We start from the raw sequence: 22529 nt of genomic DNA on the forward strand, positions 1-22529 counted from the left end.
TGCCCAGGGGGTTCCCCTTGAGCCTGCCAGGGTCTTGAACAAGGTCAAAGCTGCTGGGCCACAACACCACCTCATTTGGATCTGCCCAAGAGCACCACTGTTTCTCCATCGGTTTTGAAGGCCCTCAGGGGTGGGAGAGGAGCTATGGGGCTGACCTTTCCCCATTCCCTCACAAGTGACAGGAGCTGCGGCTAGACCCAGGGTAGGAACAAGTCTTTTTTTTTTGTCCCCTAAGTCAGTGAGGCTCAGGCTGCCTATCTGGTGGCTCTTTGTAAAGAAGCAGTGCATGTCTGTGAACAGCAATAACTGGGATTTCTGTCTCTTTGGCTGCATGCTGTACAACAAAATGCTCAACCCATCTGACTTGGAACAGAGCATTCACAAATGTTTCTTGATGGTTTTAATATAAGTATCCTCATCTGAACTGGGTTATGTTTTACCATGGCTGAGTTCCCATAGCTGACACAGGAGACATGTTACCTTCTGGTGATTTCAGGGTATGTAAGACTCTATCAAAGTAGCTGATCATTTAGTTTTAGAAACTTGTGTGCAGCTGAGATATGACCTTTAATCTTTATCAACTGGGCTCAGCAGTCCTCAGAGCCTCCATTTTTGTCATCTCAGAAGTTATTTTTTTACTTATGTGGATTCCCTCAACTACAATATTCTCACAAAATTTCACATGGTGTCTGGTAGACACCATCTTCTGATTCGTTATTTAATTGAAGATGAGTAGCGAGATGAGGTGAAACTATGCCGCAGGGCTTGTGGTCTCACAAGTCTGGGGACAAGAGTATGTGTAAATGGGGGTGCAAGTTCACAGCATTAGTATGGTTAAGATGTGAGAAAGAACAGCTCAGCTGCTGAAGTAGAGAGCAAGAATATATCTGGGAAAGAACAAAAAAATATAAAAAAACTGGAAGTACAGGAAGTATATAGGAGTATAGGAAAGTACTTAGTTTCTCACTTTGTTGACTTGACTGGGAATGAATGGATTTGCTATTGAAATATGGCAGAAAAAAGACACACAATGATCATTCTGGCTGGATGTTATAGCCAGACAAATTTCAAGACATTTTTAAACATTTTTAAACAGTGAGGTGAATCTAGCCCTGAAGTAGCTTGACCACATATGTGTCAGACTCTGTTATACATGATCCCTATGTGAAGTGTGGCTGCCTTTATAAGGACTTGCAGCTTGTGTGGAAGCTTGCTATAGAAATGGTTGCATAAAGTTTTCTGGTCTGTTTTACATGGAACATGAGAGTTACCAAACATAGTAGCTTGTTCTGGCTTAAAATTTATTTTTGAAGAGATAGACTTCTGTAGGAAGAATGCCTGGGATGAAGGAAAAGGAAACATTTAGAAAGGACTGAAAGCCTATTAAAATGACCTTCAAGCCAGGACAACGTGCAGACCAGCACACTGCTCAAGAAAGTAGCATATAAAGAGGAGATAACCTGGCCTGGTGTTGGTATCAATCAACACAGCCTGTCCATTCTAAGAGGAAAGCAAGAGAGGAGGAGGAGTACAATTCTGAGGATCCCTGTTTAGTCAGGGGAACTGATTCTCTTGAAGCTCATGTTGCTTTTACACCAGCTTTGTTCTTTTGACCAAAGCTCCTAATCTCAACTGTCACCCATTTTACATAGTTTTCTGCCCTTTTTTTTCCCTTATTGTCATGATGAGAACAATGTAAGAGAACAGGCTCTTGGGAATCTTTCACACACTAAATGAGAAATTGAAGTTCTCACCTAACTCTCCTTGCAGCATCTGCCTGTACTTGCTCTGGAAAACAACCAAGGCAAGTTTCATATGGGAGGAGGCAAGGAAAGCCAGCACAGCAACAGTACAAATTACACAGCCGGTTGGCTGACACTCAAACACACCATGCTACACATCCAGACTCTTCTGCCACAAAATTAGCCTTGAGAGCAGCACTTTTAAGCTTACAGCTGTGCATCATGCAAGGATTTATGAGATCAAGGCCAAAGAAAATGGGGCCCTCTCCTGACTTAACCTTACTCATTACTTCAAGGGGAAATTTGTATGAAAAGGGAGCAAAGGATATGGCCTAATACCGCTGTCTTTTTGTGGCATTTCAGTAGTTTCATACAGAGAAGGGATTCACAATTAGAAAACCATTTTATCTAATAACATAGTATGAATTAACATAGCAATATTTTTTAACTATGATATGTGTGGAAAAGAACTGTTCCCTAGCTAGTCTTCTAAATCATTATGGCTCATCAGTTATAATTTTTGTTTGAACTTATTATGTAAAGTTGAATGACATTTTATTTCAAACTGTGCAGACTGAAATGTGAAAGAAAGAATCTCAGTATATGGTGCTCATGTAACCTACACTCCACTGTATCTCTTAACTGGAGTGCTGGACTTTAAAGCCAGACCAGATACCACCTTTTATGACTGAGCCTTTACTCTTCCAGATATTTAGTTGCCTGCTTTCCAATAACTTGATTGGAATAAATGAATAAAATAATGAAAAATTTTCAAGGATTTGGCTTTATTCTGTTGTTCTGAGTAGGAAGATTTTTCCTGAATAACAGAAAGTTATTTATGTGAAATCGAGTTATCAGCATGTGATCCACATAGTGTTCAGGCAATATACTTAAACACAGACTTGCCTTTTAATATTTCGGTGACCCAGTTCGGATAGTGCATGTTGGAAATGTGATGGAAATACTCTGCTAGATTGGACATTGGGAAATGAATGGTGAAATTTTCCCATCACCCCCATCCTCACTTCAGAGACCAGAGCAAGGTATATGCATCTTCTATTGCCATCTAACTGTATGGTTGAAGTGGGTACCTAGGGGCCTTGGGCCACCATGGTGCACCAGGACAGGAGCATAGGAAGGGATTTATGAGGGCAACCACCACCTCTGTCCCTACAGGCCCTTTGTGAGGTTGCCCATGTGCCACTGCACAGACCCTTAAAAGCTTTTCCCACAAAAACTTTGCTTTCGGTTAAAAACCCTTCCCAGTTCTCAACCTTCTACCAGTGTCTCCAAGATGCACTAGGGAGAACTGTTTTCTCCTTTCCACTTGTGTTTGGCTGAGCCGAATTTCTGGTGTCATCTGATGTGTTCAGCCTTGGGCTTGTGGTGACTGCTCCCTGCTCATAAGGGTGTAGATCAATGTTTTCTGATTGGATGACCAGACTTGCACATAATGTTGGTCTTTATAAACCCATATCTGTACTAGAAGTATCTCACCATTTCAGTTGCACAGGTTAGTTGCACAGTTGCATCACACTGGCAATGTATTCATATGGCCAGGGACTGAGTCTCAGTCCAGGGGAATTAAACAATTAACAGTAGAGGACATTCAACAGCTTCTTTGTCAAGGCCCCAGAGGACACTGAGAAGTGAGCTGACCTCTCATTGTGGTGACTTAATGTGCTGTAGGTACTGAAGCCTTTTGCTGGAACCACCAGAGTACTCATTACAGCTAAGGCAGTGAGGTTGTTTCCATTTTGGACCTCTGCTACATGCACAAAACTTTACTATGAATAGCTGTCAGGCTACACTTTATCTCTCAAGAATTTTTTATAAAGGCAAAGGATTCTCTCAACTATTTCTGAATTACAGAAGAAGAAAATATCCTGTGACCATTTTTGCACTTACTGTGAAGGGGACAGGCTATTAAAATTATAAGTCTATGCTTAACACCTACCATACATAGCCATACCTAAATGCCACTAAAAAACATAAGATGAAAAAATGTGATCAACAGGTAGAACTAAACAGAAATATGTCATGTGCAAAGTACAAGACAGTCTAAAAAGGGTTATTCATAAGTCTTTGTGCAAAAACATATCTGGCTTTGTTTCAAAATCCTTTTAAATTCAAAGAAGTTTTTCATTTGTGCAGTTCAAAACCCAGTGATACCACCTACAAGTGACTAGTATGAACTACAGCTTAGTCCCTAAAAATACAGCAAAATGACTTTTCAGATGTACTGTTGAGAGCTTTATAGCTGAAACACAAAACAGATGAAAGTTTGAACTTTAAACTTACCCTGTGTCTCCTGGCTACCCATGGTCTTACACTGTTGCAGCAGTTTGGGTTTTGTTGCTTTAGGAAGCGTGGCTGATACTCTGACTTGGTGACTCCTAAAGTACACTCTGAATGATATCCAGGGCAGCATGTAAGTTGTTTTTTATTTGTGACCTATTACATACAAATGTATTTTAAGCAGTAATTTAAATCAGCTCTGATTAGTTTATTAAATATGATTACTGTGTATTTGTGCTGCTGTATCCCACTGGAATCCTAGAGGGACATAGATCCCATTTGTTTGAGTGCTGCACAAATACAAACTGAAATGATAGACCTTTTAAAGAGGTTACAATCCAAATACAAACAAATTGATTACAAGGAGATGAGGATGGGGCAGCCCATGGTGCATGTGATTAGGTGGCCGTTCTGGTCAATGCCGTAAGGACAACTTGCAGCACATCAGCTCAGTGGTTTCTAAGGAAGTTGTGGGTTTTGTTGCAAAAGAGAGTTGGAAGAAGGGATTTGAGGGGGGGCAGTGAGGGTTGTTTGTGGACACTCTTCGCACATGTTCAAGACAGTGTGGGAGAAAGCACATAGGCATTCATCAGCAAAGCAACCACTGGGCATGAGATGACTGAAAGGGAAAAAACACTACAAGAGTGCCACTAGACCCCAGCCTGTTTGAACTGTGAAGCTGATGGGGAAAGAAATGCTTCAGCAGGGAGAAACTCAGATGAGGATCTACATGGGGTGGTCTGAGTCAGCCTCTGCGGGAGCCATCCCTCCTCTGGTGAATGAGGGAGATAACGATGAACCATCAGCATCCTCAGTACCTAAACTGGGTGACTAAGCTAGGAGGTGCAAGTTGTGCTCTTTGCAAAGGTCTACCTGTTACTCCTAGAAGGGAATAGAAATCACACTATAATCACTTTGGTTTCATGTAGCCATAATACCGAATTCTGCCTGGATTTCATTGTGACCCTGCATCAGTTAATACCCATGTGTTGTAAAGTATTAGTCATAATTGGATCTACACTTTTCTCATAAAGTTGGTGAAATTTAACTAATTTTATTGTAATTGTGATATTTAAAAATTGAATGGTATCTTTTATTGAATAGCTGTTGCAGGACATCATCAGCTTATGGACTTTAATATCTGGAATATAGTATAATTTATATGATTCCATTAAATGTCTATCAGATTTCAAGGTTTGAAGCTAATGCATTTGAATTACCAAAACATATACAAATTGGAAGCTTAAAAAACCCTATCAGATACGGCTTTAATTTCTTTGTTCAAATCGACCATGAGAGTGAAGAGAATTTATTTTTAAACAAAAGAATCAGATCCATTCCTTATGAAAACAAATGATTTAGAAAAACAAGGTTAGAATGCCACCTGGGGGCTTGTATTGCCATCACACTTCACTTAAGATCAGAGCATCTTGAGATTTGTACTGTCAGATTAAAAAAAAAATCGTTCACTCCATTCTCTTTACAAAGTACAGTCAGCCTTTTAGTAACTCATGAAGGTGTTATTCTGTTTTATGGCTTCTGCTTCCTTACTCCTTCAGCAAGAATATAATACAAGAAATGGGTACTGATAAGCAAACAGATTTGCTTTGCAAAGGGAAGCACATCATATGGCTTTATGCAGGATATTCTGCTTCTTTTAATAAATAAATGTAAACCAAATACAAGGTACACAAACCCAAGCATATTTCGTCGCAACATACAGTAGAAAACAGTAGATTACATCAGCCATATGACAGAGAAGGCGATAGAGTTCACAGAGAAAGAAAAGTGATCATCCAAGCACAAATAAACTGCGTAATGCAGCAAATCAAAGCATTAAAAATGGAAGTATAAAGACCATATTTCTAATCTATTACTTTAGTATTAAACAGAACTCTTTTCTTCACTTTAAATTAGGGGACTGTGAACCCAGTGTGACAAAAGTAAGAACTGATCCAAATACTCGCCAGAAATTACAACTAATTACAAATTCTTGTTGTTAGAAACATGTGGGTAACCTCTCCCCACTATTAGTATTCATCTGCACTTTCAGTGAACTTTTATGATTCAGACCAGGCAGGAGAACTTCATACGCATTTGTAGACTTAGATGTTAAATCCAAAGCCAATGGGAGAGAGGTGATCTCATTTCCTTGAGAATTTTTCCAAGTCACGATTTAGTTTTCCCTTGGTCAGGAGCAATGCAGTACCCTTCTCCACTTCACCCCAGTCTCTTGAAATTCTCCATGAAGGGGTGGATGGGAGCACTGTACTACCTGACACTGTCTCATCTTATGTGATGAGCTGCAACACAGTCTTAAGATCCTAAAGCACTCAGGTACCTACTGTTGGATCCTTCCATTGAGTGAGCGCCTCCAGGTCCAAAGACCTGGGAACTTGGCTGTCCTTGTGGTGAGGTGGACCATGAAGGACATCTATCTCTAGGGGCAGAGTTACTGTACATTTGTCCACATCATGGATCACTTGATCAACAGAGGAAGAAGACAGCACGTAAGGTTGATCCCATGTAATTGGGCAATGTATGAGTTTCTAATGTGGCTCCAAGGGTACCTGAAGCTGTTGACTGGTAGGGGTGATAAAGCCTTTTCTTGTAGCCCCAAAAATCTGGTAAAACGCAAAATTATTTATTGGCATTTATGAATCTGAATCCATGAACTTCTTTGTCCCATAGGTAACTCCAGAAAATCTTGATGGAAGAGGTTGTTCCTTCTTCAGGAGGGAAACGTTTCTGCTCTCAGAAACAACATTGCGACTGGCGCTGCAGAAACTGTCTCAGGATACATACAGTTGAGTTCATTACCATCTGTGGTTTGACTTCCATTCGCTCGTGGGTTCCTAGTGGAGTTTAATTCAGGCTCCCTAAATCAAGATAATATCCCAGGTCTAGCACAACCTGGACTCAGGCCAGGAGGGGGAACTCAATGTGCTCAGATGGTACTGCTGGATGATCTCCTGCCCCCCTCCTAAACCTCTATATGCTGGTGGTTAGCTGCAAGAGAGGTGGTGATGTGACAAAATGCATTGAATCCTTGAAGGAATGCCCCCGGGTTGCCGTGGTGGCATGTTGCAGGTCTACCACAGTAACCTTGAGATGGCAAAATGGCCCATAGGGCCTAGTTTCTTTTCAGTACCTTTCATCACTTTTAGTCACTAAGTGAGCTGGTTAGACAGTGTGGTCTCAAGCACCAGAATGATGCAAGTGATGCTCAGCTGTGTTATCCCTCATCACCCAAGGCCATGTCTTGCTTCTAAGAGGGCCTACAGGTTGAAATGAATAACTTCTCTGCAGGGATAACACATGTCTGAACATTTGTATCACTCACTTGACCTGGAGAATGAAAGGTTAGCCATTTCCCAAGGGGGTGGATTTAACCATCCTTGAATATAAGGAACAGTGAAATGGATTTTTAAGGCGCATATGTTGTTGTTGGAGGTGTATAACGTATGCTGTCCATTGAAATGTCATCTGTTAGCTGGACTACTCTGCTTCTAACTCTGTTTCTTTAATAGGTAAAGTGTTTTGGACTGTATTTGTTTCTGGCAGAGTGTGAAATCCTTTCAGGCACTTTTCAACTTATATATTTATTACACATAAGGGAAAATACTGTCTGGGAAAATGAATAAATTTTGAAACTGAATCACAGCTAACTATATCTCAAACGTATATAGCCTGATTTAGACAAGTCGCCTTTAAAATAACATTTTCTAGTACCTTTTTTGTAAAAATATCTCCAAGTAATTCTTAAAATAAGACTGACTGTAAACTGTTTACTTGTTCCTAGTTACTCTATTTAATGAATATAATCTATAGAAAAATTTGACTTGTGTAAGTTGAGGAAACTGTAATAGGCTTCAGCAATTTGTAAACAGGGAAGCAACATCAGTGCATTAATTAGCTTTTCTCTCTCCTATATAAAATTAAATTCTGTTGTACATATGTTAGCTACACAGATCTATACCTGTGTGTTTTGTATGTGTGTGTATACATGCAGGTACCTATGCATACATATATGCAGCAAACAAACTAGTCCATTTGTTTTGTGTCTTGATGCCTACAGTAAACTATGGCATTATGTAGTTTAGTAATAAGACTGCAGATAATTGTGCAGAAAACTTCTTATTGTTAATGATTATTTCAGGGATAACATGATGGGAAAATTAAAATGCCACATATGACTGTGACACTCTATCTCTTCTCCCCTGAGGCACAGGGAGGTGGGAATGGTAGTTGCAGCAAGCTCATCACACGTCTCTGTTGCTCCTTCCTCCTCAGAGAGGACTTCTCACACTCTTCCCCTGCTCCAGTATGGGGTCCTTCCCATGGGAGACAGCCGTCCATTAATTTCTCCAATGTAAATCCTTCCCACGGGCTACAGTTGTTCACAAACTGGTCCAGCACAAGACCTTTCCATGGGGTGCAGCCTTTCAGGAACAGACTTCTCCAGCGTGGTTCCCCCACAGGGTCACTAGTGTTGACAGCAAACCTGCTCCACCATGGGCTCCTCTCCACAGGTCCACAGGTCCTGCCAGGAGCCTGGTTCAGTGAGGTCACAGTCTCCTTCAGGCACATCCACCTGCTCCAGCGTGGGGTCCTTCCCGGGCTGCAGGTGGGGATCTGCTCCACCACAGACCTCCCTGGGCTGCAGTGGCACAGCCTGCCTCACCACGGTTTTCACCAGGGGCTGCAGGGGAATCTGTGCTCCAGTGTCTGGAGCACCTCCTCCACTTCCTTCTGCACTGACCTTGATGTCTGCAGAGTTGTTCCTCTCACATATTCTCACTTGTCTCTCCTGGCTGCTGTTGTGCAACAGGTTTTTTTCTCTTCTTAAGTATGTTAACGCAGAGTCACTACCACTGTCGCTGATGGGCTCAGCTTTGGCCAGCAGTGGGTCCATCTTGGAGCTGGCTGCATTGGCTCTGTCAGACATGGGGGCAGCTTCTGGCATCTTCTTACAGAAGCCACCCCTGCTGCCCCCCTGATACCAAAACCTTACCACGCAAACCCAATACACTATCAAAGGCATGCAAGGCTCCATATTCACCATGCAGGACCCTGGTGCATTTCCAGATCCAGTTCTGAAGAACACATTCCAATACAGTCTTTACAAAGACAGGAGAACACCTACAGCTTCCAGATGCTGCCATGAATGTCAAAGCTCTGTATTTATAGCGATGCTGTTTGGTGTAGTACTGCACTGCATCTTTACTATCCTGTCTTTCAGATATGTAAATTGCGATAAGCAGAATAGGTTAAAATAAGGAGGTATGGCAGGAGAGGTAAAGTCAAGCAGTGTATTTTCCTCACTGCATTAAAGAAGAAATAAGATCCTTACTCCTGTTGCTAACCTGAGTAAGCAGCATTCCCTGTACCCCACATCTGGTGTAGTAAATGCTCTTCCCTCTCTTTTCAACATTTCTGGAGGTATCACTATGGATACTGTATTTGAGGATTACAGGTCATACAAGTGTAAGTAGTGTTATCCTGTGCAGTCCTTCCTTCCAATAAATGAAATGCAATAAAATGAGTCAACATTTGCCAGTTCGGAGAAGATATCAAATTATTTAGGAAGACTGCTGAAGAGCAGATTGGTGATGACAAAATATTACCATGGAAACCCTGGCAGAAGTATCTGCATGCACAAAGTAATCCCACTGGCTGTGCCCTTAGTCGGCAGGAACAGCACCTCTGAGCTGGGAATCTAGCACAATTGAACTGAAGTGGAAAAGCAGGAGTATGCTAAAGTAGGAGTAAACATCTGCTTTAAAACTGGTTTATGGCTGTCATCAACTTTAGTTTGCTGAGGAGGTGCAAAAAATTCACAGTAGTTAATAAATGGCAATACTTAGGTTGCATGCTGCCAATACTTGTTAAACTTATGTCACTACAGTGGCATTTAATCCTAGACCTAGGATTCATCCTATGATTTCCACACACAGGTTGCTCACTATTCAAAGTTCAGGTTTTAGCAAACCACCATTATCTCCTGCTCTAGGAATTTGGGAAATTTCAGGTATGTCTCATGATATTGTGTGGTGTTGATTCTCTGAAACAATGTGGGTGGCAACAGGACAGGTGAAGTGTGTAGATTCGGATGTACAGAGCAGTGACTGTTGGACATGTTTATATATGTTATGGGTTTCTTTGTTACCTAACTCTGTTCAAGAATGGCATTTGTGTGGTCTTCTAGGTTGGGTTTTGTGATCTTGCTCCATGGGCACATAAAATTCAAAAAGGCTGCCAAGATCATTGCGTTAGGGACAGAGGAGCAGGACTGTGAGGCCGTAATTTCGCCTCATTTTGAAGGCGGTATATTTGTACAGTATTTGTTACTCCATCCTGACAAGGGCATCGCAGACCTAAAGGAGGTTCACTGAAGGAGAATGAAAGTAGTCACAGACAGAAGAAATCTGTTATATACAGAAAATGTTGGTGGTCGTTTGCTTCAGGAAGCAGGTAAGACAGTCACAGTAAAATGTTAATAATTATTCTTTAGTTGTAGCATAAGTTTCCTCTGAAATCGGAAGGCAGCAAGTAAAAAGCTAGCAAACATTTTATTTGTCCGTTAGGCGGAATTAACGCGCCTGGCAGTTAAACTGCATAATTCGCCCACAAACTGATTTGACCCAGCCCAAAGCTCCCGCCGCCACCGCCCGCTTCCCGCCTCCCGCCTCCCGCCTCCCGCCACACCGCCGCCCCCTCACAGCGCCCCTCACAGCGCCCCCCGCGGCGGCGGCGGCGCGGCACCCGCTCGGTGATCGACTGCTCGGGGCCCTTCTTGGCCCCGCCCTCTGGAGGGCTGGTCTCCGCTCGGACCTCGATTGAGGAGGCCTCTCCCTCAGCAGGAGCGCCCGTCCCGGCCATCCGGCCGGTGCCGCCGGGGGGCTGGCCCGCTGCCGTTAGCGACCGGCCCGCTGCCGTTAGCGACCGGCCTGCTGCCGTTAGCGACCCGCCCGCGGCGGGGCGGAGGCGCCGCCGCTCCAGATGCTGCGGTGGTTGATCGGCGGCGGCCGGGAGCCGCAGAGCCTGGCGGAGGTAAGGGGGCCGAGCGGCGGGAGGCGGGGTTAGGGCCGTTGGGGACGGGGAGCGCCGGTGGAGTGCCGTGGGGAGCTTTGGGTCCGGGGGGGAGCGCCGTGAGGACGGGGGTGCTGGACGGGGGCCTTACCGTCGGGGCGGGTCTGCTGTCCCGGGGCAGCGCGGCTGGGCTCCGCGCGGGGCGCTGCGGGCAGGGCGCCCTCGGGGCTAGTTAGCAGCCTGTGAGATTTTCTGGCTGCTTGGAAGGGCTACAAGCGTCGATAGAGGGGGGAAAAAGGCAAAAGCAAACAGCAACACCCCCCCAGTCTGAGCTTGCCCAGGACCTGAAGGGCCTGGGGAGCCGTCCCTGTCAGGAGTGTCCCGGCTTCCTCCCTCCTGTTCAGCGCGTCCTCCTCAAGTGGGGGATATGTTCTGCAGCTTGCAAACATACATAGTCCTGCCCTCGGAGCTCCCAGGTCGATAGTGTAAATTATCGGTAGTAACTTATTATTTATGTGGCCCACTTTTAGTTTGTTGTAGTCTTCTAGCATTTCTTCTTAGTTTCTTATCCGTAAAATAAAGTAGGCCTGTGTAGTGCACCAAACACTTGTCATCCTTCCTGCTGCCTTACTCGGAAAGAGTTTTACCACATTTGAGAGAGAGATTACTGGGGCTTGTCCCTAAGACTCTGCTGAAGTTCTCAGCCTGGATTTAACAAGAGTAAACACTATTATTGGGCTCCTTACGCCTAGTGCTTTTGTAATCTAGACAAATATGAGGAAGTAATTCCGCAGCTGTACATGAGCAAGTCATGACAGTATCATGATTGCTTTCAAATGCCAGTAGTTACTTTGGTGGGAATTGAAGTCTACCAGTTTGGAATGATGATGTATGGGAATGCCTATGACCTTTGTCATCACTCAAAATACTGGTTGTATTGCAGTCATATTTAGCAGGTTTGCATGCAGTTGTTTTTAAAAGAAAGATGGTAATATGCAACAGCTCTATAAGACATGCTAGGAAACAACATTAGCGTGTGTCCTTCTGCAAAGTCTAAACTCTGGCTATGGTATAGTTATACTGTGATTTTAAAAAAAGCATGAGTGTGTGTCAAGATGTGGTCCAGTTCTTCCATACTTCCATGCATAGATTGTCTAAACCCGATCCATGGGACTTCTGTTCCCATTGCCCATTGCTACCACTGGTTTGCTGAATGGTGGTGATGGTTTTGCTTCTCAGTGAAAGAACTGGATAACAAATGTTGATAAGGGTTAGTCGCTAAACTATTTATGTGGGTTTTTTGTTTGTTTGTTTGTTTGTTTTGGCTTCCCCCCCCCCCCCCATTATGTAACAATGTTTCATCTAAAGGTCATCTTCATAACCGTTAATTCTCTCTGTACAACTCTTAAGGAAGCCGATAGCAGTGTGTGGGCTATGGACTTAGGGTGTTTGTTTTGTGTGCTATGGCTTCAGTCAGTCATGAAAAAGCCACACCTATTAAGAGTGACATTGCACTGGGTGAATAGAGAAAGCATCTGGCAAAACTGTCATAAATTTTTGAAATGTAAATTTCTCCCTCCTTACCTATTTCTCTTTTTACTATGGAACTGAAGATCATGTAGACTTACCCTCCTGAATCTTTTCAGTTGATGGCCATGGTTTATGTATTAAGCAGGGTGGCTCTTGTAATGGGAGCAGTCTACCTGCAGTAGCATAATGGTCCATATAAGCTAATTTATCATGCTCCGTGATACATACATAAGTATGTCTGTGTACCCTTGTATCCATATTTTTGAATCGCTTTGGAAAATCTCACTTTTAAATGTTTCAGACTGGGGGGGTTATAGGAAGTTCTGAAACTGAGATGAATGTTGCATTTTTTTACTGGTTATCGTAATGATACTTACAGGTCCTGCATAAAAACATGCAAGTTGGGAATATGTTCTGTTAGCATCAGCATCTAGCTTTCTCTCCTAAAAATTTGGTGTAGCTACAAGAGAGTTCAATTAATAGTTTATGTCAGAAATAGATTTCTTCAGAGAAAGAAGACACACATAACCCAACACTTCAGTCAATATTAATGATGATCAGAAGAGAGCATAGCTTTTTGTATGACAGTACTGGGGGAAAAACTGTTATTTTGTTGTTATCTGTATCACTTCATCAGCACTGTACCTTTCAATATTCACAGACAATGTCAGAATTAAGAAAAAATAAGACTGGGCACATTGTTCAAAAGGAGTATCACTGTCCTATACTGAATAGGAAGAGCAACAGAATATAGAATTATGATGTTAATGTTACAAATTCGGACTTTTTCAAAGTGGTGTTGCAGTTGATTTCTGAATGTGTGTTTCTATTGGTAAATAAAAATGGAAGTCTCCTGATTACAGTATTGCTGATGTCATCCAGTGATGCTGAGATTTGCTTAGGATTTTTAGAACTCTCTCTCTTTTTTTTTTTTTTTTTTTTAAGGAGTGTTTTGATTAGCTTTTGACAGTTGAACTCCCAAGTTTCCATATTTGTCCAACTTATCTTTATAACCATGCAGACTCTACTTGCATTATTTTAAATGGGAACTGCTATTCTTACATAATTGCATAAAATGAGGAACAGTTGCTTCATGAAATGCATCAGATAGCACAAAACCAAGATAAAATCACATGAACTAGCATTTTGACAATCTCTTCATTTTAAAAATAAACACACATTTCTTTCCCTATTTATTAACTTTGTCATTCTTAACTTCTAAAGAATAGTATCATAGTACCTATATGGAAGTGATAGAAAATAATTTATTATTCCTGCCAGAAAATATTGAAGCTTCTGAGGATATGTTTGTCTTTCACATAGGATTACCTGTCATGTATACTGTGTGTTGTACAGTGTTCAGTAATTACTGTTTTACAGTGTAGGTTCTGTTGAAGTCCTCAGTGAAGAGACAGTCCTGGAAGTAAGATGATGTTGACTGTTGTGTAAAATAAATCTAGAAGGAGGAGAGTGCTGTCACTGATTTACTACTGAGATATGTAGATTTTTTTTTTTTTTTTCAAATAATGTCTAACAGCAAGTTGTTCCAGAATGTAGAAGACCTATTAGCAGAACTATCATGCCTTGAAAATGAAGTCCTATGCAATATTTTATTGACTCTGCCTGGTGATCAGCTTGCTCTGAGTGATTGATTGTTCTTTTAGTTAATAGTCTAGTTGGGGGTAATTGCAGATGCTGTTCTATAAAATGATTAATTGTTCTCTATGTTTTTTTAAGTGGTTTGCTTTAGTATTTTGTGAATAGAGTCCCAATGGATTATTTATATATTTTGTAATAGAATAGCATTTATTGTTATTTATTTTAAATATGTCATCTTTATAGAGAATTTTAAAATTGAACAATAGATGAAAGATATAAGAGGTTCACAGACCTCTCGGAAGAGGTAATTTAATGAAAAACTGAATGTATGGGGAATTGAGTCATGAAGCTGGCTTCATATGACAGCTTGTGCCTAAACTGCGTGTTCATCTTGGTGTATCAGTGATTAAAGCAGTATGAAATGTTTTTGTTAAACAGAAAATGCTGTATTGTAGTTTAATACATGCTATAGAAAGATATTATTTACTTTAAAGAATAAGAAATGATCTTCTGTAATGATTTTCATTAAGGTTAAATGATATTTCAGAAAATTTAACTTCAAATATAACTATGCATTCACACATGAGTCTGTGTGTAGATTGTTAGACATTACAAAGACACGATGAAAATAATACTGTCAGTACAAAATAAATTTTCATTCAATTTTTTATTAATTTTAGAAATCATCTGTACAGACAATTGGTGAAGAACAAATACAGAATCCCTACACAGAGCTCCTTGTGTTGAAAGGTCATCAAGATATAGTACGATTTCTAGTGCAAATAGATGACTGCAGGTATGAAATTTCATTTCAAATTACTTCACTGCCTCCTTGGTAATACATCAGAGAATATTTATGAAAATCTAGTAATGTTTTAAATCCTCTCTTTTTATTTTTAGTGGGGGAGGGCAGAAAAAGCCTGTAGTTAAAAAAGACAAGGGATGAACACTCCCTTTTCTTGGTATGTTACTACATCTTTTGGCTTCTCACTTAAGTTACACTTTCATGAGAATATAATGGTGATGGAATTGTGTTTCTTGATACAAATTAATTTGTTTGAAAGAAATGCCTTTAGCTAATTCAGTTTTTTTTCAGGCTGTTCTTGGTTTGAATGTTCCCTTCTGTACATGCGCACACTGTTTTTCACAGAACAATATGCAGTAGTGTCTGCTTCTCTTCTGAGTGGATGTATGTGTGTTTTGTTTTTGAATTGAGGACAGCTGTTGTTTCACCTTTTGGTTCTACAGAAGAATGTAATAGACTCCTGGAGATAACCTGTAGTAGTCACACATGACATTCTCAACAATATTGAATGTTGCTGTTCCTTTTTTTCTAAACTTTTGTTATTCTTTCTTCTGAAACTCTGGTGCTTAATTCAATTGAGCCTCAGTTAATGCAACTTTTTTCTGACCTTCTCAAATTTTGAATTTTTCACCACTTTCTTTAGAATGACTACTTAGTAAAATTCAACATATGACTAATCTTTGCGTTACATATCTCCTCCAGTTTGATCCTGTTCAACTTGCTGTATTTTTGTCTGAAACCTGGCAGTTCCTTTGTTTCTCTCTTCCAATTTTTAGCTTTGTGGACTTTTTTTTGGTATATTCCCTGACAAACTTTATCTATTCTGTTCTTAGTTCCTTGGAGCTAAGTCCAACTTTATTGTGAACTCTGAGGACAGAGTTATCTAAAAACTGGAAAACTTGTTATAAAGCAGAGAAGAAGTCACTACATTTACCATTGTTACTTTGGAAGTGTGACTGAGAGAATGAATTATGATAGTTTTGCATTATGACCTGACTTCTATCCTAGCTTCATCTAAATTAGCCTTGCACATTCTCTAATTTAACTTAATCCTTCAAGAGAGGAATTATTTATCTGCTATAACAGTAAGGTTGTGAAACCTTTTGTCGATAATAAGTGTAGTGACTCATGGCTGATGTGGAGAATTAAATAGAAAACTTTTAGAACTAAGAAGATAAGTAATAGGCAAGAGTTTCTCTGTTAAGAAGCTCTAGTAATTTAGATCTTGTATGGATTAGGCACAGAAGGGGACTTCTAATATATTTATCAATTCACTACACAAGTTAACATGGGTAAGAGTTTAGTATATCCTTGCAGTGTACAGCAGGTGTTTTACAAAGAAGAGTTCTCTCCTTCCCCTTGCATGCTAATTGGGCAGGTGGTCTCTTCCAAGTTTGGAGTGCCTGGAGAATCTTATTTTCTAATAATTTTGTAAATATACATCTATATAAAAATTTCACAGAAGACTCCATGGAGAATTTTTAGCTTGTTAGTTTTCATTCTCAATGTCCTAAGTATATATTCTGATATACACACACACACACACACACACATATATATATCTATATCTATATCTATCTATATATATATATATCAGACAGGTTCTATGTATTACGATAAAATTAGTATTTCTACATTATAATAATCCACCAGAAGGTTCATATAAAAACAGAAGAATCTGGTTGGGTTTTTTTCAGTCCTTTTTTTTCCCAGACAAGTTATGAAAATACTTGTGCTTGTATGAAAATGTACAAGTATAGAAATGTACTTCCCTCAAAGTGCATTTTTCCCAAAACACATACTCAATAATTATAATTGATCTTTAATCTTAGATTGCACGCACTGTCTGATGCAAATAAATCTTTTACCATTTGGGACTTCATTGTATGATAGCAGATAAATCACTGAAGCTAAATGAACGATAATCAGTGTAAAACTAAAGCCTGTATGGCCACATTGAAGATAGGCTACTCCTTATCCATATGCTATTTTGTAAGTTATGTAGCTGGTTAATATCTTGGGAGTTTGAGGAGTTTAATAGAGTTGCTTCACTGGACAGTAATTCTGAGGTTTTATTTATCATGAATATGGTAGTTTCTGGATTGTTAAACAGCTGATAATATTTTTCACTTGATTCTTTTCAGTAAATTTAGTATTGTTACTCAGCTTCTGAAATGTTTTTATTTATTTTCTGCATCTATTCCACTGTGTGCTTTTTGTCAACTATTGTAAGCCGAGTTTCACGCTTCAGGTCTTTAGATAATATCATCTTATTGAGAATTTTGCAGAAGGATTTTCTTGTTTTCTCAGTGGCTCAGCTAAAACCAGTGAGTGGAAAATTTTCTCAGATTGGTTTTTGAAGATACTAAATAAATCCTGTATAAATGTAACAGAAGGCTTTGTTTTTTTCTTTTCTCTTGTACTTTTTGAACATGAAGTAAGGGTCATATTGATTGGAAGATCACTAAAGAAGGCTAAACCTCAGCAGGAGTCTTCCAAAAAGTGGACTAAGATAAAACTGCATGTAATATTGTAGCATTTGACACATTAAGCTAAACAGTTCATAACACATTTTAATAATAGCTTTTTTTGTTGCTCATTTGACCATTCCTTGCTCCTTCAGGACACATACAATGTTATAGATGATGGTGATCATAACTGGGAAAGAACCACACGACCCTTGAATTGCCATCTCGGTGAACAGAATGTAACTGTAGGATAACTGACTCTACAGTAAACCTTTATATTTAAACAGAAATCCTAGTGAGAAGATGAGGAAGAAAATACACAAAACAGCAGTCTATTGAACTTCTTTGTTGATTAATTACACTCATGCCTTTTTTCAACCACCAGTTTTTTTCCCAGTATTTTGTTCAAGTGGCACACAGCTCCAATATTACTCAAGAAAAGAACTGGAATTTAAAAGGTTATTGCTGAGTTGAGAAAATGTTACCATTTTAAGTTCCAGATGTTGTGATATAACAAGGTATAATAGACCTAAAAGATAATGAAAGATAAAACATTAATGTTATCAGAAGTGTGCATGCAAGATTTTTTTTGCTCTGATCTTTTTAAAGGAGCGGCTTGATTGGTTATAAAATAGAGATATGAAGAAAGTACAGCTTGCATTTTTTTTATATACTATAATAGAATAAAACAGGAGGATATGTGGAAGAAAGAGGGGAAAAAAATCTCTGTCGCTTTATGCCTGAAAACATTCTGTTAGCAAGTTTCACAAACATTGTAATTGCAGAGTCTAAAAGAAAGGACATGTATATGGTTAATGAAACCATCCACAGTTGCTAACAGAAAAAAATTCAGAAATGATGTAACCTCTGTTCTTCATGACTTTCTTGTACATAGTTCTTACATAGTTGTTTACTGCCTTTCTGTACATTGTGCTATAATGATGTTTTCACAGTTTTTTTTTTTTTGTTTGTTTGTTTTTTGTTTTTTTTTTTTTTTTTCATTTCAGGTTTGCATCTGCAGGAGATGATGGAATCATATTTCTATGGAATGCTCAGGTTAGCTCTTTTTTGGAGGGGGGGTAGCTTGTATGCTCTGGAGAGGGTCGAAGTTGGAGAGAGGAGTTAGAATGTTTAGTAGCGAAAAAGCAGAATAAATAGAAATTGCTGCAGAGCTACTGTTTGAAAATGTAAAATTGGAGGGAGTCTGTAAAATCTTGGTTTACAAAAGTGAGCTAGGCGAGTAAAAGTGTGTACCTTGAGAGAACAGGAAGTTTTAGAAGTTAGAATGTTATGGTAAGACATAGTGATTTTAGAGACATTTGAGATGAAATGATGATGTGAAAAGAAGAAGTGTGTATAAACTTGTGGCTTTAATTCTTTTAAAATGTTTGCTGTAAACACTGAAGTGTTGACTAGTAACTCAGCAAATACATAGCAAGGTCCCAGTCCTACCAGGATTTATATATACCCTTAAGTACAATTCAGTGGTTCTATTACCAATATCTATTTGTAGTATAACTGATTAGACTAAGTGGTGAGCTAACACAAGTCTATATTGGAAAGACACCAAAGCCAGTGGAAGTTAAACATGTCCTGCAGTGCAGAAGCAAGGCGTTAATTGCTTGCTGTGATAAAAATCTTCTTATAACTATCAAAAACCTTACTAAGACTTGAGTTTTATTGTGGAATTAGTGCTCTCCGAGTGTGATACCCACTGTTCTGCTCTTCTGCTCTGTGTCTCTGTATCACTGACAAAATTATAGGGAAGGGATGAGCATTAGACCTGTGTTAAGGAGGTCTGATATACCAGTGAGATTGTTCAATAAGAGACCTAAAAGGGAGATAGACTTTGCTGTCTAAACTGTATCGAATATTAAAATCAAGGAAGAAAGAAATCTCAGACTCTAACCTTTCTTTAGAAACCTGAAAAATTTGTGTGACATGGTGGCATAACTTTAAAATATGGAAGGGAGAACTTGAAACTTTTCCTCTCTTTTGAGCAGTTTCAGTTAGCACTTTGCTGTTGTGGCAGGCCTTTTATAATTCTTTGTTTTGGAAAAGGAAATAGTTTCTGAATTTTCAAGACCATGTATGTGCATAGATATACTCAGTGTCTGACCAGTTTGTGAGTGTAAAACTCATGTAGATATCCAGCTTAGGAACTGAGTTCCATTTCCTACTTGTGTAGGATTTTTGAAATGTTTTTATTAAAGCAAATATTTTGTAGCTTTAATTTAAAAACTTAACCCACAAGTGTAAAGAAGTATACAGTTACAACTACCCTGTATTTTAACTGCATGTTTAAAATTCAAGTACGCTTCTGCATGTTTGTTTGTAGGGTTTTGCCATCATAACTAAACAGAGCAGAAGTAGCTGCAGTTATCTGAATCACCAGCTTGGAGCTATAGATAGTGTACACACTAAATAAAGCTGCCAGGAAATTGCCAGTACTGTGTTTACCATAAATATAGGTCAAGTTTTTCCAATCATTAAAATAAAAAAATTACTTTTTTAAGAGATGGTTTGTCAACAAATCTGAATTACTGTAATATCAGTTAAAAAGGGTGAATGGCCAATATTTGTATTAAAATAAAATTAGTTTAATGTGGAACTTAGGTCTTAAGGGCTTCTAGAGGTTTTTTTGCTCTTAGAGTAATTTTTGTTATGTACTACTCCTTTACACTTAATATGTTATTTAATTCTGGGTAAGATCTTGAACAGTATTGAAGGTAGTAAGAAGTAAATCCATAAATTACTTTAGAAAGGGAGATTTTTAGACTTGAAAATTTGTGCTTTCAGAAGTAATTTGTTACCTATGTCGTATGCTACAGTAGGCATTTTTCAGATTTTACTCTTGGTTTTCCATGCTTTTATTTTTCAGACTGGAGAAAAACTTTCTGAACTTCATGGACACACACACAAAATTACAGCTATAGCACCATTTTCTTCATCAGATGCTTCTGAAGAACGAAAACATTTGATTTTATCAGCATCAGCTGATAGAACAGTTATTGTATCCTTAGATCTGGAGAGGAATCAAATTTCTATGGCCTTTTTGCTGGTTTTTGCTTTTAAAGGTAGCATTGAGACAGGCTGCAGGTTGGTTGAATTTTTTGGCTGATAATATCCAGTAGGTATAATTGGATTATGCTAGGATTTTACTAGTTGTTGCTCATAAGTAGATGCTATCTGTGCCTTAAAAATACATTCATAACAGACCTTTATTATGATGTCATTTTGGCCAAATATTGAAAAGACAATCAGGGTTTAGAAGACCAAGTCTCTGCATACCTAATTCACAATCTGTCATTTAGTTACAAACACAGAAGTTACATTTATAATATATAAAAACCTTTCAATTTCCTTAATGAATAAAGTCAGGTTTGGGACTGCACTAGTGGCAGACAGGTTCAGAAAGTGTCCTGTTTCCATTCAACTGTAAAGGTAAGCTGAGGAAACCCTAGGTGTGTCTGTTTTGTTGTATGCAAGAATATGTTATGTATGCCTCATGGGCTATATGAGCAGGTGTGTCAAAGTGAACAGCAGTGTTTGGTTTAAGAACAGTGTCTGAGAAGTGGGCACAATTCTTAATTTGTTTTTGGAACTCTTAATCACTCAACTTTCTTTTTGAAAGGATGTAGAATAAAGGTCGTTTTATGGCTTGGCTTGTTACTGTGCTTGAAAAGGCAGCCTACAGTTAAACTAGTTCTTGAATGCTAATAGTAGAAAAGAATCACTGAAAAATCAGTTTTTGCATTGTTGATGGAAAAATGTAACACGTATGCAATTAAATCTGTATTTCTCAGGAAAGTTAATACTGTGTTTCATGGTACCTACAGCTTTATCTAGCTAAAGCTCATGATCATTTCACTAAGAAATTCCCTGTAGAACTTTTGCAGGGGACATATATCTGATTTTTGTTCTGCAGTGTTTGACAGTTCTTCAAAGACTGGATGTATGGTTGTCTGGAGGGAGTGATCTATGTGTTTGGAACCAAAAATTAGATCTCTTGTGTAAGACCAGTCATCTTACTGATGCAGGTAAAAATGTAAATGACTCATTATAGCTGTTAAAGTGCAAGTAGAATGGATCTGTATAATGATGCAAAACCAACTTGGCAAATTCTCTTTAATTCTAATGATAACATTATGTATTAGAGCCACTCTATTTTTTTAAATGTCAGACTTAATCGTTTCAGAATAAGCCTGCTTTTAATCTCCTATGCTGTGTGAATTTTAAACTATGTTAAATCTCAGTAACTGTACATTAGCTTGGACTCACAGCTAGACCTTGGATTCTGATTTATACATGTTTGCTGTAGTGTGGACCAGATCCTTTGGCTGTTTTTGTATGTGAAAGATCGGGAGTTGTATTATTCTTAAAGCTTTCTAGCAGTAAAGCAGTAAAGATTTCTTTTTATTATTGAGTCAGTATTTTTGATATAGAAAATGCAGGTTTTGAGAGAAATACAGTAAATGTAATTAGATCTTGATGTCAATCATACTTTTATATTAAGTTTATATGTTATCTGTCCATGCATAGAAATGGTTGCATATTATTGCCATACTTTACAAAGATACCTATGAAGCTGTGAATCAAATTCAAAGTTGGAACCAGTATTTTCCTTCTTTTTGTCATAGAATAGAGTAGTAGACAAAACCTTCTGAATCTTTGAGGGTTCTTCTTTTGGTTCAATATGAAGTATCATGCCAAATACCAGTTGGAAGTGGTGTGCTGTAGTGCTTAGCGTGAAGTGTTATTGAAACTTTTGTACAAGGGGTCAATGGGATGTGCAGCATGGGCCCTCTCTTTCCTCCTAATCTCTTGCATCCTTTGTGAGGTAAGAGACAAATTGTCTATTCCTTGGGGAATTTTCTTTTAATGGTGTGGCAACACAGCCTGGGGGAATTCTGTGCAGGATGAAGCAAAGTAACAGTAAGCTGGACATTTTATCTTGTACCCTGTTCTTCTTCAGCTGGCTCTGCACGATGTTTTAGTACCATGCATACTGTGGTAGTATCAGTATCTAATAACTTAGGTACTGCATATGTTTAG

General features: G+C 39.1%; 1 protein-coding gene across 3 annotated transcripts in view; it reads left to right on the forward strand.

The window, feature by feature from the left end:
• The first annotated feature begins 10852 nt into the window (after positions 1–10852).
• The window catches only part of WDR41 (WD repeat domain 41), a 44269-nt gene continuing 32592 nt past the window's right edge, over positions 10853–22529 (forward strand). For 2 of the 3 annotated variants that reach the window (XM_042804421.1, XM_042804420.1), the window contains exons 1-6: positions 10853–11093; positions 14882–14997; positions 18482–18530; positions 20356–20487; positions 20856–20918; positions 21403–21514. In XM_042804421.1, coding sequence (XP_042660355.1) covers positions 11043–11093; positions 14882–14997; positions 18482–18530; positions 20356–20487; positions 20856–20918; positions 21403–21514 — 523 coding nt within the window. In that variant the 5' untranslated portion in view covers positions 10853–11042. The remainder of the gene's footprint in view (positions 11094–14881; positions 14998–18481; positions 18531–20355; positions 20488–20855; positions 20919–21402; positions 21515–22529) is intronic. The other variant, XM_033009046.2, reaches the window with a different exon arrangement.

This window comes from Tyto alba, unplaced genomic scaffold (assembly GCF_018691265.1).
Source record: "Tyto alba isolate M040663 unplaced genomic scaffold, T.alba_DEE_v4.0 Super-Scaffold_42, whole genome shotgun sequence".
Classification (NCBI taxonomy): domain Eukaryota; kingdom Metazoa; phylum Chordata; class Aves; order Strigiformes; family Tytonidae; genus Tyto; species Tyto alba.